General features: G+C 43.9%; 1 protein-coding gene across 7 annotated transcripts; it reads right to left on the bottom strand.

Moving 5' to 3' along the window:
* Nucleotides 1-4,751: 4,751 nt before the first annotated feature.
* LOC306887720 (tripartite motif-containing protein 16-like) lies at nt 4,752-18,989 on the bottom strand. 7 transcript variants are annotated; one of them, XM_079445707.1, is made up of 8 exons: nt 18,341-18,978; nt 16,321-16,416; nt 9,386-9,843; nt 8,970-9,065; nt 8,656-8,889; nt 7,623-7,782; nt 6,064-6,111; nt 4,760-5,850 (listed from the first exon to the last, which is right to left on the bottom strand). In XM_079445707.1, the coding sequence occupies exons 3-8, from the start codon at nt 9,818-9,820 to the stop codon at nt 5,327-5,329; spliced, it is 1,497 nt and encodes a 498-aa protein (XP_079301833.1). In that variant the 5' UTR covers nt 9,821-9,843; nt 16,321-16,416; nt 18,341-18,978; the 3' UTR covers nt 4,760-5,326. The 7 variants fall into 7 exon arrangements, with proteins under 7 accessions (XP_079301827.1, XP_079301833.1, XP_079301829.1 ...); XM_079445703.1 differs by having other exon boundaries at nt 17,736-18,929; XM_079445706.1 differs by lacking the exon at nt 18,341-18,978 and adding an exon at nt 17,736-17,776 and having other exon boundaries at nt 9,386-9,965.
* Between the last annotated feature and the right edge of the window lie 274 nt (nt 18,990-19,263).

Here is a 19,263-nt window from a genome sequence, read left to right as displayed (position 1 = left end):
CTTCCATACCATTGTGGGTGTCCCGCGAGTAATTGGCCTTGTGGACGGGACATTTGTCCCCATCGCCACCCCATCAGCTCTCGACCAGGCCTTCATAATACACAAGAACAAGATAATATAAATGACCCTTTCAAAAGCAAGCGAAGCCAAACAGCCAGTTAATGTAGCTGGTTAAGGCAGAATGGCTTACTTTTGGCCGGGAGGTTGCGGGTTCGCACACTTGCAAAATTATACATACATAGCTGTCATGAATCAGACCTCTGTGGCTCTCTCCGATGGCCCACATGAATGTTACGGTTGAGACGATGGCTTTAATTGACTCTGGGGCATACTTCATTGATATCAACTTTGCTAATTCTCACAAACTTTCTCTCCTTCCATGAGCATCCCGCTTGGCAGTGGCGGCGCTAGACGGTTGCCCTTTAGGCACAGGACTGTCAAATTCACTACCCAGACCTCATTCTTAAAGTTGGATCCTTCCACACCGAACTCATTCGTCTCTTCGCTATTGATTCACCACAAAGTCCGGTAATTCTTGGCTTACCCTGGCTAGAGAAACTCAACCCTCGCATTCCCTGGACCACTAAACAGATTCAACAATGGTCAGAACCCTGTCAAAAGGAATGCCTGCAATTTCAACTTCATGCCACCATCTCCGAATCTCCTTCGTCATCAGAAACTCCAATCATAACAGACCTTCCCGCAGAATATCAAGCTCTCTCTGAGGCGTTCAGTAAATCAAAGGTATTTCCCCTATCACAACCTGAGTCTGAAACAATGGAAGCATACATTGAGGAAGAACTGGTTAAGGGCTTCATTAGACCCTCTACCTCTCCTGCTTCAGCTGGATTCTTCTTTGTCAAGAAGAAGGATGGGGGTCTCAGACCATGCATTGATTACCGAAGTCTCAACGATATAACTGTTAAATTCCGTTACCCACTGCCTCTGGTCCCAGCCACCCTGGAACAACTTCGTGCTGCCAAGTACTTTACCAAGCTTGACCTCCGCAGCGCCTATAACCTAATCCGTATCCAGAACGGAGACGAGTGGAAGACTGCTTTCTCAATGACCACTGGGCACTATGAATATCTCGTTATGCCGTTCGGCCTCTCCAATAGTCCATCCGTCTTTCAAGCGTACATCAATGATGTTCTGGGACATGCTCAGTCGCTGGGTTATAGTTTACATCGACGACATACTCATCACATCCGGGCAGTTCTCAAACGTCGCTGTACGCCAAGAAAGAGAAATGTGAGTTTCATCAAACTCGAGTGTCATTCCTGGGTTACATCATCAGTGCCGACGGGGTTGCTATGGACAACAACAAGGTTCAATCAGTGCTGAACTGGCCTCAACCGACAACCGTGAAGGAGTTACAATGATTCCTGGGCTTTGCCAACTTCTACAGGCGGTTCATTCGTAACTTCAGCACCATAGCAGCTCCGCTTCTCAGGGGAGGGAGGCAACGCTTAAACTGGTCACCATCAGCTCAGATCGCGTTCCAACAACTCAAGGATCGCTTCACCACTGCTCCTATCCTTCATCACCCAGATCCAGAGCAAGAATTCATAGTAGAAGTTGATGCTTTTAACACGGGCATTGGAGCCATCCTATCTCAACGTCAGGGCAGTCCTCCTAAACTATTCCCATGTGCCTATTATTCACGCAAATTGAATTCCGCTGAAAGAAACTACGACGTTGGAGATCGGGAGTTGCTGGCAATAAAGGCAGCTTTTGAGGAGTGGCGACATTGGCTAGAGGGAGTCAAAATTCCCTTCACTGTTCTCACCGATCACCGCAATCTGGAATATATCCGCTCAGCCAGAAGACTCAATCCCCGGCAGGCAAGATGGTCACTATTCTTCTCACGCTTTGACTCCAAGGTCACCTACAGACCCGGGTCCAAGAACTGCAACTGTCACGACTACACGACTCTTCAGCACCTCTGGGAAATATCCCTGAGACCGTCATTCCATCTACCCTCATCGTAGCTCTGGTCCAATGGGATATTCTCACTGAGATCACCGAGGCTCAAACCAATGATCCCACTCCACCGAATTTCCCCAATGACCAAACCTATGTTCCTCAGAACCTCTGACAACGGGTACTACATCTGGTACACGACTCACCCAGCTCTGGTCACCCCGGAATTACAGCGTCACTTCAACTGATGTCAGAACGCTTCTGGTGGCCATCACTACAGGCTGACACCATCACATTCGTCCAACAATGCCCAACTTGTAATATGTCCAAATTGTCACATCAACCCCGCCTGTAGCTGGGTTGTTACAGCCTCTGCCCGTTCCTCAACGCCCATGGTCTCATATTGCCATAGACTTTATTACTGACCTTCCCAACTCCAGAAATCACACAACCATTCTGACAGTAATCGATCGATTCTCCAAGGCATGCCGACTCATACCCTTACCAAAACTACCCACAGCCTTTGAGACAGCAGAGGTACTATTAGAGCAGGTCTTCTGATTCTATGGACTCCCCGAGGACATTGTTTCAGACCGGGGTCCACAATTTACGTCACAAGTTTGGAAATCCTTCTTTCAACAACTCAACATCAACGTCAGTCTCACTTCAGGTTACCATCCACAATCCAACGGTCAGGTAGAAAGACTCAATCAAGAAATAACCCAATTTCTAAGATCCTACTGCCATCAAAACCAGAATGATTGGAGCCGGTTCCTGATCTGGGCCGAGTACGCCCAGAATTCGCTCCGCAAACCCTCAACCGGACTCACCCCATTCCAGTGTGTTCTCGGCTTCCAGCCGCCTCTGTTTCCCTGGTCAGGAGAACCCTCTGAACTCCCTGCAGTCAAGGACTGGCTTACAAGGAGCGAGAACACTTGGGACGCAGCCTATGTGCATCTACAACGAGTTGTACGGCGAACTAGGGAACAAGCTGATCGCCAGAGAAGGGAGGGACCAGAATATGCCCTCCACTAGAGACCTACGACTCCGACTGCCCAGCAAGAAATTAAGTCCCAGGTACGTAGGTCCATTCAAAATACTCAGACAAATCACTCCAGTTTCATATCGTTTAGCTTTACCTGCCAATTATCGTATCTCACCCACCTTTCATGTCTCCCTGCTTAAGCCCGCCAGTGGTCCCAGAGGAGAGAGGCACCAGGAAGAGGTTGCTGACGAGAGGACCCCTCCCATCATCGTGGACGGTGAGGAGGCTTACCGGGTCAGAGAGATTCTGGATTCTCGACGCCGTGGGCAAGTACTGCAATATTTGATAGATTGGGAGGGATATGGCCCAGAGGAAAGATCCTGGGTCAACGCCCATGACATCTTGGATCCCACACTTACCACGGAATTTCACCAAGCTCATCCAGACAAACCTGCACAACGTGCTCGTGGAAGACCTCGCAGGGGAGGGGCTCTGTCATGAATCAGACCTCTGTGGCTCTCTCCGATGGCCACCGGAGGGCACCCTCTCCTGAGTATTGACTTTCCCGCACTCCATTTCCCATACACCCCGTTCAGAGACTAATCAACTACACAGGTGTTCCCCATTATCCACACACTACTTAAACAGCATCCACTCTCACTCTCATTGCGAAGTCTTGTTTTGCCCCGGCTGACATTTCTAAGCGTTTGCCTTTCTTTGAATTTGAATTTTTACTTTTCCTTGTGATTCTGTGACCCTTCTGTGTATGACTTTGGATTGTTTGCCTGCCCTTGTGATCTTGCTTTCTGGAACTCTGACTGCTTTGCTGCCTGCCCTGACTCAAGCCCGGTATCGTTTATGTCCCTGTTCTGCCTCTGATATTCCTGCCACTGTTTTGAACACTGCCTGTTTGACCCTGACTTTGATTATTAAAGATATCTGCAAATGGATCCACATGCTTCTGACCCCTCATTACAATAGCATATATATATGATATCCAAGGTTGCATTTAGTTTACAATTTGGATTATTTTATTAATGCAGTGAGCCCCAATAAATGCAATTTCTACTATTTCTAAAGTGCTTCTTTATAATGAACATCGCTTTCTCAATACTTTACACACTCTATAATGCTAGCAGCTCCTGTATATAGTGAACAATCGATTCTCGAACCATCGATATCAACCTATTCAGCACCACCGCCATGGACAGCACCTGCTAACATTGCACGTAAGAAGGTTTACCTTGAGTCCTAAGGTATAGTTCGGGGAACACACCTAGGAAAGGTATACCTTTAGAGTCTTCGTAGCGCGCTAAGAGACACAGTTATCGGGAAACGCAGCCCTGAACAGTTGTGATGTACAGTGTGGAAAGTCAGTCATTTAATTCAGACTCCAGTCAGATTCACAAAAATCAGATTAGGACTGACAATCTGAACAAGACAAAAAAACTGTCCAGATTTACAGTTCATTCATGATCACACTGATGGATCAGTTTTCTAAAAGGAGTGGAGTTCAATCTTCACACACATATACGTATACACGTGCGCGCACACACACACACACACACACACACACAAACACACACTTGTTTCACTATCCTTGTGGGGACTTCCATAGGCGTAATGGATTTTGTACTGTACAGACCGTATATTCTATTGCCCTATACCAACCCTACACCTAAACTTAGCCCTCACAGGAGACCTTTTGCATTTTTAGATTTTCAAAAAAACTTCATTTGTGTGATTTCTAAGCTTGTTTACCCGTGGGGACCTCAATTTAGACCATGAGTCTGTGTGTATTCAGGTTTAAGTCCCCACCGGTATATAAAAACAAACACACACACACTATTTCAACAGTTTAAAATTTAATTTACAAGTTTTAACCACTGATCTAATCTTTAATGAAAATGAAAACAAATTTCACAGTTAACAATTAAATGCATGACAATAAAAAAAGCAACTTGTGACAAAAGAATACAAAACACTGAAAAGGGCCGGAGCAACATAAGGTGAATAATGAGAATGACTGTGTAGGATATAATGATAAAATAATAATAAAAATGATTGATGTGACACTTCATTAAAAACTAAATGACCGATTTCAATTAACACAAACAGAAAAGCACAGAAACACATGGTCACTCGGCAGGGCTCTCTCTCTCACACACACACACACACACACACGCACGCACGCACGCACGCACGCACGCACGCACGCACGCACGCACACAGACAGACAGACAGACAGACATACAGATCTTACTGTCCATATGAGGATTTATTACACACATTTATTAGTTTAGCTGCAGTAATAATGTCATGAAGAGAAAAGAGACCCTATAACATCTCACTGTTTCTGATTCATCATACAGATCAAAGCATTATGTGTAGAATCTGTCGTCAGTCTATTCTGATTCATCAACACAGTTTCACTGATGATCCTTTATGAACAACATTAAACCCAGGATAGAGCGGCTGAGTGAATGTGGTCTGGACTGTGTGGATGAGGCTCATTGAGTCAGAGACGCTGTAGAAGGACAGAGTTCCTGCACTGTGATCCACAAACACTCCTATTCTCCTGCTGATGGACTTCACAGTGAGAGCAGTCTCTATGTTATTGTGTCTGAATGAGTATCTGGAGGGAGTGCAGAACAAACTCCAGGACTGATCATTATTTCCAAACACACACTCAACACCCCGTCCCTTCCTTCTGATGCTTTCATATGACACTGATATAAAGACACGAGTCCCACTCCACTCCAGCTCCCAGTAACAGCGTCCACACACACTCTCTCTACACAACACCTGCCACCAATGATCAAATCTGTCTGGATGATCAGGATACAGATGATCTGTGTCAGTCTTAGTAATCATTATGTTGCTCTCAGACAGACGGAGGTATTTATGCGCTGTGTTCAGATCCAGAGTGAGCTGATGGGAATCTGATGGAGATAAAACACATCAGAATCAGGAATTATGAATCTGTTTGATCTTTTCATGTAGCTGAACTCTTCATGTTCAGTGTATCATCAGTGTCTCAGTACAGATGACCAGATATCCTGTTTACATAGTCAATTATAAAACTCTTCTTTCATCTTCTACAGAAGAACATGAACACTCAGTGAGTTTTTGTACTTGTTTTCTTACTGACTTGCATTGTAGGAAGTCGGTCCTGGTTCTGGGAACAATGTTGGTGAATGTGACTGTGGAAATCAACAGACATGAACAGTGTGATTCTCATGATCCTGCATCCATTCCTAACACATTTCTAATATGACGTTCTCCATGATATGAGATGATGATGGACTCGTTTCTGAGAGCAGAGGTCCATATTCATGAAAAATCTAAAGTGCTAAGAGTTGCTCCAAATAACAAAATTCAAAGAAAATTCTTAGAAATGTGGGTGTTTCCTCTTAAAATTGAAGAAAAGATCCTAGTAAAGAAAAAAGTAATTCACAAAGCATCTTAACCCTTAAAAGAGGTCTTAAGGTCCAAAACTGTTAGGAGTACGGACGAGGACTTTTAAGGGGCTTAAGAGTTTATTTAGCAGCGGAGAAAATGGACGAAACATGAAGAGGGAGAAGAAATGGGTTGCACACAATGCATGACAGTGAGTTAATAAGACGCTACACATTAGATCGTGCAGGGATCATGTTTGTGACCGATCTTATTAAAGACATGCTAACATCTCCGACACCGCGCTGAAATGCCATAGCGCCAGAAATGGACGTAATCACTACATTAACATATTTGGCAACTGGAAAAATGCAATTATGCAGCAGTGATGATTTGGGTCTGTTACAGCACTTATAATGTCGCTGTTCATTTCCAATAAAATACGTTAAGTATGACAGCATGGTAAATAAAAAAATTACATTTACATTTAGCAGACGCTTTTATCCAAAGCGACTTACATTGCATTCAAGTTACAGTTTTTACATTTTATCAGCTTTTGCTTTCCCTGGGAATCGAACCATGACCTTGGCGTTGCTAGCACCATGCTCTACTATTTGAGCTACAGGAAAGCTCAGGAAAAAATAAAGAATATATATACATATATAATGTGTGAGTGTGTGTGTGAGAGAGAGAGAGAGAGAGAGAGAGTACGGTAAAACAGGAAAAATGACACCTGTAATTTCAAAGTGACGGCTTATAATAAACCCTACTCTTACAAGTGCTCTTTTATTTCCTTCTTGGACAACCAACCAATCACAGTCTTCAAAAGACTGTGTCATAGCTAGCAACGGGGTCAGCCGCGCCTCCTGGTGTAACCCCGGTGTCCTGGCCAAATTCCCTCCACTAGCCCTTATCAATCATGGCCTCCTAGTAATCCCCATCCACTTGATTGGCTCTATCACACTCTCCTCTCCACCTGTAGCTGGTGTGTGGTGAGCGCACTGGCGCCGTTGTCCTGTGGCTGCCGTCGCATCATCCAAGTGGATGCTGCACACTGGTGGTGGTTGAGGAGAGACCCCCCCCCCACATGATTGTAAAGCGCTTTGGGTGTACGGCAATACACAATAAATGCGCTATATAAATGCATCATTCATTCATTCATTCCTCACTAAGATAAAAGTTTTTGTCTTTTCCTCACTCAGAGTTAATCTCAGATTGATCCTGAATCACTTTTACGAAGTTAGACATTTTTAAGCTATATTAGGAGCTCTCTAAAAAGATTCTTAGAATCTTTAGGAATACGGGCCCAGGACTTTACCTCTGTCTGAGATCTTCTTGAGCTCCTCTTTGCAGAAACCCTCCAATTTGTCTCTCAGCTGAAGGACAGATTCTCTCAGGCCATCAAAAGAGAAGAGAGAGCTGAAGAGATCATCATTTCCATCTGTAGATTCAGGAGGTGCTGAGAGAGACTGGAAACTCTACAGAAAACAGAAATCAAAACTCATCAGCTCCACACTTCGCCCAATAACCTGCACCAATATTAGATTTGACTGATCTTTAGTAACTCACCTCAATCCAGGACTTTCACAGCATCAGCTTCATTCTTCTCATATTCATTATATCACATTAGAGCTACAGATTTTAATATTTGCCACTTACACTATATGAGAACTTTCCACAAAATAGCTTGGATAATAAAACATCTGCTAAGAACATAAATGTCTATCTAACAGCTCAAGCACATCAATGGAGTCTCATTGTAGAGTTGAGTAGATTTGCTCAGGAAAAGCAGCTCAAAGGCTATTAGATTGACCATTATTTATTGCTCCATTATTTTGGAGCAGTTAAAGACACTGAAACTTACCTTACACTGACCCTTAAGACACAATCAGATTTGGTTTGGTTTAAATAAACTGCAGCATTTCTAATATACAGCCTCATATTTGGGCTCTTCATGGTCAAATTCAGTAAAATATAAATAAATTTAATCAGGTTTGAGGATCACCTGAATTTTGATGAACATTACTCAGAATTGGCACTATCAAGTTCACAGATTTCACCATGACATAATAAATCAGAGGGAAAAATTAGGTAAAAGTTGAAATGTTAGAGAAGTTTTGAACTGTTGGTTGCGCTAGTGGTGTTTGACAGCTAAATATATCTTCCAGAAGAAAGAGCTCAGAGAAATTATTTCTAAGAGATTTCCAGAACCATTTGTAAGCGGCATCTCTCAGTCAGTCTGACTGATGATTATATAATAAGACACTCATGAAATGTTTCTCTGTGAGTCTCCTGTCACAGCAGGATCGGCTCAAGTCCACTATGATCCTGTTCTTCTAGATCTGTGTTACCTGCAGGAACTGGATGTGATCCTGTGTGTGTGAAAGCTGCTCCAGCTCAGTGTCTCTCCTCCTCAGATCATTGATCTCCTGCTCCAGTCGCTCCAGTCGTCCTTCAGCTCGACTCACTGCTTGCTTTTCCTGATCTCTGATCAGCCGTATCAGCTCAGAGCAGCTTCTCTTAATGGAGCGGAAGAGCTTAGTTAAGATCCTCTCACTGTCCTCCACTGCTGTCTGTGCAGAGGGCTGTTAGGACACACAGTGATTCAGGATTCAGTGAGTCTGAACTGAGACTGAGACAAACTTCTCTTCTTCTCCAGACTCACCTTATGAGACTCCACAGCCTCTCTCAGCTGCTGAAGATCTTTCTCTCTCTGCTGGATTCTCTGCTGGAGCGTCTCCTGTGTCTCCTTCAGCTGCTTCTGCAGGACAAACAGATGATAGTGAATCTCACAAAAAACTATCATGTGAACAGATTAATCCAGTAAAAGTGGAGCTGATAACAAATGGTTGTAGGTTCAAACTCCAGAAGGGATGATTGGTTGCAATCATCGAAAAATGAATTATGATGAATATTAAGGCCTATTTCACACTGCAAGCTTAAGTATCATGAAAGTGAAACTGAAACAGACACAGAGCTTCACACGGACAGTGTTTCTGTGTAATTAAGCTGCAGCTCTACACAGAAAATAAATAGATTATTGGATCAAAACACTGAGTATTTATCACTAGATTTTAATACCTGTTTCTCTGTCCTCTGTGCTGCAGCTGATACAGTGTCGTGGTTTTTATGTTCATCCATCATACACAGCACACATATACATTTCTGATCAGTGCAACAGAAAACCTCAAGGAGCTTCTCATGTTTCTGGCAGATCATCTCCTGCAGTCGTCCAGTGGCATCAGTCACTTTGTGTCTCTTTCCTTTGAACAAATTCTCATGTTGTTCGAGGTGATTCTGACAGTAAGAGTTCAGACACATCAGACAGGAATTAACGGCTTTATTTTTTCTTCCAGTACAGACGTCACACTGCACATCTCCAGCTCCAGCATCACAGTCAGCATGACGTTTCCTCTTCTTCAGTTTCTCCACCACTTCAGCCAGCATGGTGTTTGTAGCTAAAGCAGGTCTTGGACTGAAGGTCTGTCTGCACTGAGGGCAGCTGTAGACTCTCATCTGATCCTCCTGATCCCAGCAGACTGTAATACAGCTCTTACAGTAACTGTGTCCACAGGGAATGGTCACTGGATCCTTCAGGAGATCCAGACATACTGCACACTTGAACTCATCCTGAAAAACTCTGGCTCCTGCCATTTTACTGCTTGATTACAGAGACACAAACACAGCTCAACCACACTTCAGTTTGTCTTCCTCTGAACACACGTGTTTCCTGTTTCCTGGTTCTGTGTTTGAAGTACGCAGTGTTGGGTAGTAACTAGTTACATGAAATGAAATTACGTAATTTAATTACAAAATAAGTGTAATTGTGTAATTGTGATTACTGACAAAAAAAAAGAAGAAAAGTTTAATTAAATTGTAGTTACTTATGAAAATGTTAAAGATTACAAATGGGCTTATTTCTGAATTGTTTTCCACACACACCCACATATGGGCTACTTTCATAAATTGCATTGACTGCTCTAAAATATGAGACACCAGTGTTTCAGGAGTTTAGGACACAGAATAAGACACGTTTATTCTATAACTGTTTTATATCCTATCTGGGTTGATGTATATGCTTTATTTTTTAAGATTAACTTTTTTTCCAAGGCATTGATAGATATCAGTGTTTCCTGTCAGAGATATGCAAAGATTTGATATCAAAAACAGTATCATAGTTACTGAACTATTTCTTGTTATGATTTTAAATATGTATTTAACCCCAGAATGATCTCAAAGTAAATAGAGGTGTTAAAGTCTGATTTTGTGGTGGCTGTGCTTTAAATTAAATTATCTAAATAATTATCATAAATAGTCTTAATTCAAGTGATGAAGACTTTTGAAAGTCTGACAGTAATCAGTCTGGAGTACTACTGTAAGGTTAACCCCGCCTGGTTTAAATGCTTGAAAATGATTAATCATTGAAAACATTAGAAATGTAATCAAATGTAATCAATTACATTACTTTTGTAGGAGCAATTCTTACCACTTTATTAATTTTGTTTTACAGGTTCATTTAAATATCAGTTTGTTGCTATATTGTTAATGTTGTTTATTTATCGGAGTGTGTGCCCTCTATAGGTGTGAAGGGAAAAAATGTTTAAAAGGATACGCCACCCCTGACAGGGGGGCGCAGGTGCGAGAGCAAACAGTCTTTTAACTGGGCTCGTGAAGCTAAGATGGCATGGTGCAACAAGCTTGCAAGCAGCCTTAAAGTTGTTTGTTTGTTTCATTTTGCAGTTCATTTTCATTTTGGTTTAATGAACTTCAGTTAATGTTTGGAACATCAACACACCTTTCTGGGTCTATTCATGCTACTTTGCTGTAGCAATGAAACAAGGGACAAAATTGGAAATTTGAAGCTTGTTTTACCACTACAAAACGTCAAAAGACTCTGCTTTGAAAATGGAATATGTTTGAGAATAGGATTATTTTTGTACTTGAATGGAAAGGATAGACTGTTTGGGACCACATGGCATTAAGACTGCATGGAATTGGAGGTAGCAAACAAAGGTAACTTCTCGACGAGGTAGGTGCTTGAGGATTCAATTTGCTGAGTTAAATTTGAATGTTATTGGAAAGACTTTCAAGTTTGATGCTGCAAACCATGGATGAAAGAATTAATTTGATGGAAGAATTAAAAGATCTTGATATGTGTCATTTTTAAAGAAGAATCAAATGAGAGTTGAAGAAGTTTTTTGTCTTTTATAAAGAGGATATTTGCTTGTTTGAGGCAAAATGGAGGATGTCCCCTAGCTCAGCTCAGAAGCAATTTAATGAGGTTGCTGCTCCTTTGAAAGCCTCCAGAGCAGGCAAGATGGCACAAGTTCAGTGAACAGCTTGATGAATTCAAGTCTAATCAAGAATCCTATGTTCAAGTGTTAAGTGAAGAGGATAAAGCTGAGGACTTAAAAACCTGGTATAAACCTAGAATGAAGCAAGTTGATAAGTTGGTTTCTACTGTTGAAGAATGGATGGCTGCTGTTAAAGAACCTGACTCTCAAGCCAGTACTCAAGTGTCTTCTGCTATAAAAGTGACTGATCCACTAAATGATTAAGATAATGCCTCAGTGGTTTTATCTGTGCATAGTATTAGATCTGGCAGGTCCAGCAGATCAAGTTCAAGAACTTCAACTTCAGAATGTATCTCTGCAGAGGCACATACAGCAGCATTGCTTGCAGAAGCCAATGCACTACAACGAATACATGCCATAGAGAAGGAAAAAGAAGAACTTAGAAAAATGAATGAGGTATGGGAAGTTCACACAGAAACTGCAGCCACCACAGCTAAAATTGAGTATCTGAAGAATGCTGAAAACTCTGTAACAAATGGCAAAGTGGTCACAAAAGATTCCATGAATTTGTGTTGTGAGGAGATGTTGAATAAAACCCCATCATTTGCTACAAACACATATGAAGTGAGGCCAAAAGAAACTGTTTGTGCACCCCTGTCTACAGAAAGAAGTGACTGCAAGACATTCGTATTGTCACGAATCCTGGCCATGCTCTTCCATTAACTCGCCACCAGGGGTCACCCGCTCACTACATGGACTTTTACACTACACAGTAGACTGGACTCAATTTCCCACAATCCATTGCACTGACGACTTGCACAGCTGTTCACTATTTCGCCCACACCTGATCACCATTTCACAATCACCAACACACCATATAAGCCTGGGACTTGCTCTTGCTCAGGGCCGAGTATTGACCTGCGTATAGTGCTCTCCTAGCGCTAGCTGCTTTACCGTGCCATTCCGTGTTTCTGTTTTGTTCCTGTAATTGTTGCGTTTATCACTCACCTAGCGATAGCACTTTACAGAGCCACTGTCTTAGCCTTAGTCTTGCCTTGTTTTCTTGCCCGTGTCTGACCCTGCCTTTGTTTCCTGGATTTACCCCTTTGCCTTGCCGTTTGGACTCTGTTCGCTCCCTGTTTGGATTATTGCTCTTGACTCTGGATTATCTCTCTGCCTTGCCCCTTTGGATAATGTTCGCCGATCGTTGACCCACGCTTGCTCCACGGATTGCTCTGTCTTGCCCTTGCCATACCTGTTTGCCCCTGTCTAACCCTGCCTGTTTTCTGACCATGTTTTAGTAATAAAGCCTTGCATATGGATCCGCACGTCTCACGTCTCGTCAGCCCCGTAACAGAATACTCGGCCACACAAGGATTCAGCGGCTTTTCCAGAGGACATTGGCCAGGTAGGGACATTGCACGGATGCTATTAACCCTCGAGCAGGGCTCGCGACCGCTCGAGGTATATGTACAAGAGTACTAAGACCTCGCCTATTTTTCTGATCTGCCGGACTGTGCACTCATAGACTTCTTCTGTGAGGGCATTAATCAGCCTCTCAAGTCACGTTTAATCCGTGAGGGTCCCCGTACGTCACTCGCTCAGTATATGGACTATGCTTTGCTGTGTGTGGGCTCTTCTTTCACTGTGGGTGTCGCGGAGGAACGCGACACCGCACTCACTCACAAAATGGCGGCAGCAACAGCACCCCTTCACGTCTCCGCTGTCAAGCCAGAGTCTGCTCACGTCTCCGCTGTCAAGCCAGAGTCTGCTCACGTCTCCGCTGTCAAGCCAGAGTCTGCTCACGTCTCCGCTGTCAAGCCAGAGTCTGCTCACGTCTCCGCTGTCAAGCCAGAGTCTGCTCACGTCTCCGCTGTCAAGCCAGAGTCTGCTCACGTCTCCGCTGTCAAGCCAGAGTCTGCTCACGTCATGCCTGCCCAGCCAGAGTCACACCACGTCTCAGTGCTCCAGCCAGAGTCACGTCACGCCTCAGCTCCTCAGCCAGAGTCTCTTCACGCCTCCGCCAAACTGCCAGAGGCTGTTACCACAGATTCAATGTCAGTCCTTCGAGTTCTGATATCCAGTGTGATGGACCCACCACTGATGTCAGTGCGAGTAGCTGGCATTCCCAGGGCCTCAACCCTGTCTGTTACAGAGACTGTTCCCCTGACCTCGGTACTTCCCGTTATGGCGGTTGCCATTTTGAGTGTGTGGGCTGCACACTGTGCTCCTGAGGCCTCTCCTGTCCACGAGTCTGCTCCAGTGCCTCCAGAGGTGGCGGCTTCCGCTGCAGAACCTCCCGAAGTGGTGGCACCCGTTCCTGAACTCGCTGTTTGCCCTGTCACGGCCACGGAGGCCGTTCCTGTACTCACTGTCTGCCTTGTCACGGCCACGGAAGCCGTTCCTGACCTCATGGTCTGCCCTGTCATGGCCATGGAGGCCGTTCCTGAACTAACGGTCTGCCCTGTCACGGCCACGGAGGCCGTTCTTGAACTCACTGTCTGCCCCGTCACGGCCATGGAGGCCGTTCCTGAACTCACTGTCTGCCCCGTCACGGCCATGGAGGCAGTTCCTGAACTCACTGTCTGCCCTGTCACGGCCATGGAGGCCGTTCCTGAACTCACTGTCTGCCCTGTCACGGCCATGGAGACCGTTTCTGAACTCACTGTCTGCCCTGTCACGGTCATGAAGGCCGCCCCTGAACTCACTGTCTGTCCTGTCACAGCCGAAGAGGCCGTCTGTGAGCTCTCGCCCTGTCCTGTCACGGCTAAAGAGGCCGTCTGTGAGCTCTCGCCCTGTCCTGTCACGGCTAAAGAGGCCGTCTGTGAGCTCTCGCCCTGTCTTGTCACGGCTAAAGATGCCGTCTGTGAGCTCACGCCTTGTCCTGTCACGGCCAAAAACGCAGTCTATGAATCCTCGTCCTGCCCTGCCACGCCCCCTGAGATCATGAATGCTCTCCCTGTATTGTCTGTCTCTGCTCTCCCTGTGTTGTCTGTCTCTGTTTCCCCCAGATCTCAGACTCTGCCATGGTTTCCTGCCCAGTCTGCTTCCTGGCGAGGGTCTTCTGCTCAGGTCTGGTGGTCCTCTGCCCCGCCATGGTGGTCTTCTGCTCGGGTCTGGTGGTCGTCTGCTCCGCCGTGGTGGTCTTCTACTCCGGTCTGGTGGGCTCCTGGTCTGTCTACTCCGCCATGGTGGGCTCTTGCTCGGGTCTGGTGGTCGTCTGCTCCGCCGTGGGGGTCTTCTGCTCGGGTCTGGTGGTCATCTACTCCGCCCTGGTGGGCTCCTGGTCCGTCTGCTCCGCCTGGGTGTCCTGCTCTGCCGGTTCTGCCTCAGTCCCCGGTCTTCCCACTTCCTCATGGACCTGGCCCTCCGTCCCTCCCCCTGTTCCGCCTCCGCTCCACCGCCCTCCTGGACTATATAAGAGCGTCTGGAAGCCACTCCTTGGGGGGGGGCTATGTCACGAATCCTGGCCATGCTCTTCCATTAACTCGCCACCAGGGGTCACCCGCTCACTACATGGACTTTTACACTACACAGCACACTGGACTCAATTTCCCACAATCCATTGCACTGACGACTTGCACAGCTGTTCACTATTTCGCCCACACCTGATCACCATTTCACAATCACCAACACACCATATAAGCCTGGGACTTGCTCTTGCTCAGGGCCGAGTATTGACCTGCGTATAGTGCTCTCCTAGCGCTAGCTGCTTTACCGTGCCATTCCGTGTTTCTGTTTTGTTCCTGTAATTGTTGCGTTTATCACTCACCTAGCGATAGCACTTTACAGAGCCACTGTCTTAGCCTTAGTCTTGCCTTGTTTTCTTGCCCGTGTCTGACCCTGCCTTTGTTTCCTGGATTTACCCCTTTGCCTTGCCGTTTGGACTCTGTTCGCTCCCTGTTTGGATTATTGCTCTTGACTCTGGATTATCTCTCTGCCTTGCCCCTTTGGATAATGTTCGCCGATCGTTGACCCACGCTTGCTCCACGGATTGCTCTGTCTTGCCCTTGCCATACCTGTTTGCCCCTGTCTAACCCTGCCTGTTTTCTGACCATGTTTTAGTAATAAAGCCTTGCATATAGATCCGCACGTCTCACGTCTCGTCAGCCCCGTAACACGTATCCTCAGAAGAGTAATGCAGTTCAACAACCCACCACTGTGAATACTGATTTCAAATCATCTGCACAAATCTCTCATACAACTAGAACAAGCAGAGACTCATCTTCATCTAGTATCATTCAAGGGCCTGATCCTGCTACAATTTTTACTGGCTTATCCTGGCTCATCATTTGAAGAAGAATGTTAGTCTTTCTTCCAGTAATGCTGAGTAAGGGTTCACCACCACCATCATGCCCCTACTGTAACAATGGACATTAATTGATTTCATGCTTGCAGTTTGAGAAGCAGCCACACAGGAAAAGATCAACTTTATAAGACAGAATATAATCCGCTTCGGTTGCTTGACTCTCATATTGGTGACTGTGACCAGTTCTGCATGAACTCCAAGTCTTCTGTACCACTTCAGCAGCTTCTAAGAAACAATGCGACGGTCTGTAAAGCTTTTGGATCTTCTGATTTAACTGAAGGCTAGGAGAGTGCTTTCTTGATATAAGCAAATTAAATCCTATATTCATTACCAACAGCTGCTTTGCATTTGATTCAGGCTTCAGTGAGTCTGAACTGAGACTGAGACAAACTTCTCTTCTTCTCCAGACTCACCTTCTGAGACTCCACAGTCTCTCTCAGCTGCTGAAGATCTTTCTCTCTCTGCTGGATTCTCTGCTGGAGCGTCTTCTGCGTCTCCTTCAGCTGATTCTGCAGGACAAACAGATGATAATGAATTTCACAGAAAACAATAGGCTACTGTCATAACCCCGGTTCTCTGAAACATTGAGTGGAAAGATTACATGTAACTCAGAAATAATGTGAATATGTGCATTTTAATTAGTTATAATTAATAATACATGGTTAAAAAATCTAGAGAGTAATAATTCAAATAAAAATGAATGTGTTCATCAGTAGTTGATGCAATGGTAAAATCCTCCTTAAGTACCCCTGAGATTTTAAAATAAATATTTAAATAATTAAGTGTCACATTTACATGTTCATTAGGTTTCTATGATGTTGATTAATGATCACATGACATCCAGGTAAATAAAAATATTTAATCTTTTTTTTAGTAAGTGTTTTATTTAAAACAAAGACTATAGAAATACAAAGATGGTTCACTCCTGTACTTATGAATGGGAGAAACTACGATGTACAATATGGAGGAATAGTCCCACCTTCTAAATGAAAGAGTCAAATTTCCCATAGAAACCTGACTAGACCTGCCAATGCACATGCACATGTACGTTAGGACTCCGCATGCGCATTGGCTGGTCTAGCCTGAAAAATAATCTTTTTAAACGCTATTTAAGCATAAGAAACAACATTCATGGGGCAATTAATTTCAGATTTTTGTTGTTGATTTGATATATGTAATTTAGTTGTGAGTTCAGTGACCTGTTTTTGAGAGTTCAGGATTCCCACATTCATTAAGATAGGTCTTGTACCAGCTGCCCGGAGGTGTTGAAAATATGGCTGCCGAATGAAGAGACTTTCCTCGAAAGGGAGTTTGTTTTAAAATGGTTTATTTTCATTTAATTCTTTTTTTTATGATTTAATTAATTGTCAGCTTTTCATTAAACTCACAACCCCCCTGCAGTTCCTTTACGAAGCCTAGTTTGGGAAATCTTGATGTAATATAATGTTTAATGCACTTCATGTTGTAAATTACAATGAATGGAACAAGTTTTCTTACGCTTTGCATTTTTTACATCATTATGGTACAAGATAATGCTATTTAAACCAGTGTGATAAATGAGTTAAATCAAAAGTAATCTAAATTATTATTATTATATTACCTAAAATGTGTAATGTAACGGATTACATTACTGACTACAATTTTTGCAATGTATAAGCCCTAAATCATCCCAAAATCAGAGAGGAGGGAGGAAACATTAAGGGCCCTGACAGCCAAGGCAGAGGACTTGTAAGGCCTGGTGAACTGAGGCGGAAAAGTGATCCATTTTGTTGGGCAAGACCAGCTTGGGGGAGCGATATATGCTCTCTGGTAAGAGGGTGGGACTTACCAAGCATTGGCTGCGCACTTCTGTCTCTCAAGCCAGACTTGATGAAATTGAATGTTTTTGCAGAGGTTAAGTACGGATCCCCTTCCCATAGGTTGATCTCGAACATGAGATGATGAAAGAGAACTACTGGCACTAAATCATCATGTGAACAGATGAATCCAGTAAACGTAGGACTGATAACTAATGGCTGTAGGTTCAAACTTCAGAAAAGATTATTTATCATTTACCACCATCAAACACATATTATGATTAGATTAAAGAGTGATTCAAACTAAAATTGTAAGTATTCTAAAAGTGAAATTGACACAGACATAGAGCTTCACACTGTCAGTGTCTCTGCTGTGTTGAAGAGCTTGTATTTTGACTAATGAAAGTATATTTTTAGTAAAAGAACGGGTGAATAGTTCACTCTGTTATTTCATGTTGTTTAATCAAAGTCTATTAAATGAAAGATTGTGTTGATTAAGGTTTTATGGTGCAGCTGCTGGTTATTTCCGCTGCTGTGTGCAGTGTGAACGCTGTAAGCTGTTAATATGGTGCCGATAAAAACACATATGAAACATATGAGTGTCAGCAATATTTCATCAGTGTCTAGTTTTTAATACCTTCTTCTCTGTCCTCTGTGCTGCAGCTGATACAGTGTCGTGGTTTTTATGTCCATCTATCGTACACAGCACACATATACATTTCTGATCAGTGCAACAGAAAACCTCAAGGAGCTTCTCATGTTTCTGGCAGATCATCTCCTGCAGTCGTCCAGTGGCATCAGTCAAACTGTGTCTCTTTCCTTTAAACCAACTCTCATGTTGTTCGAGGTGATTCTGACAGTAAGAGTTCAGACACACCAGACAGGACTTGGCGGCTTTGTATTTTCTTCCAGTACAGACGTCACACTGCACTTCTCCATCTCCAGCATCACAGTCAGCAGGACGTTTCCTCTTCTTCAGTTTCTCCACCACTTCAGCCAGCATGGTGTTTCCAGCTAAAGCAGGTCTTGTACTGAAGGTCTGTCTGCACTGAGGGCAGCTGTAGACTCTCATCTGATCCTCCTGATCCCAGCAGACTGTAATACAGCTCTTACAGTAACTGTGTCCACACTGGATGGTCACTGGATCCTTCAGAAGATCCTGACATACTGGACACAAGAACTCATCCTGAAAAATTCTGGCTTCTGCCATTTTACTGCTTGAATACAGAGACACAAACACAGCTCAACTGCACTTCAGTTTCTCTTTCTCTGAACACGTGTTTCCTGTTTCCTGGTTCTGTGTTTGAGGTACACAGTGTTGGGGAGTAACTAGTTACTTGAAACAGAATTCATAATTTAATAAAAATAAACGTAACTGTAATATGTTACAGTTACTGAGAATGTTTTTTTATTAAATTTAAATTACTTATGAAAATGTTAACGGTTGCAAAAGGGGTTACATCTGATTTTTTCACCTACACACCCATATAAAGATTTAATTGACTTCTTTCATAAATTGCAGTGATTGTTCTAAAATATGAGACACCAATGTTTCAGGAA

Source organism: Barbus barbus, assembly GCF_936440315.1.
Source record: "Barbus barbus genome assembly, chromosome: 21".
Taxonomy (NCBI): Eukaryota; Metazoa; Chordata; class Actinopteri; order Cypriniformes; family Cyprinidae; genus Barbus; species Barbus barbus.
Note: the sequence above shows the minus strand (reverse complement) of the source record. Positions and strands in the feature narration are given on the sequence as shown.

Coding starts and splice junctions, on each gene's coding strand:
- LOC306887720 (XM_079445701.1), bottom strand. CDS start 18,913: ATGGCAGAAGCCAGAATTTTTCAGGATGAGTTCTTGTGTCCAGTATGT. Junction 9,066..16,320: donor AGACTGTGGAGTCTCAGAAG/GTGAGTCTGGAG, acceptor TTTGTCCTGCAG/AAGCAGCTGAAGGAGACACA. Junction 7,783..8,655: donor ATCACATCCAGTTCCTGCAG/GTAACACAGATC, acceptor TGTTTTCTGTAG/AGTTTCCAGTCTCTCTCAGC.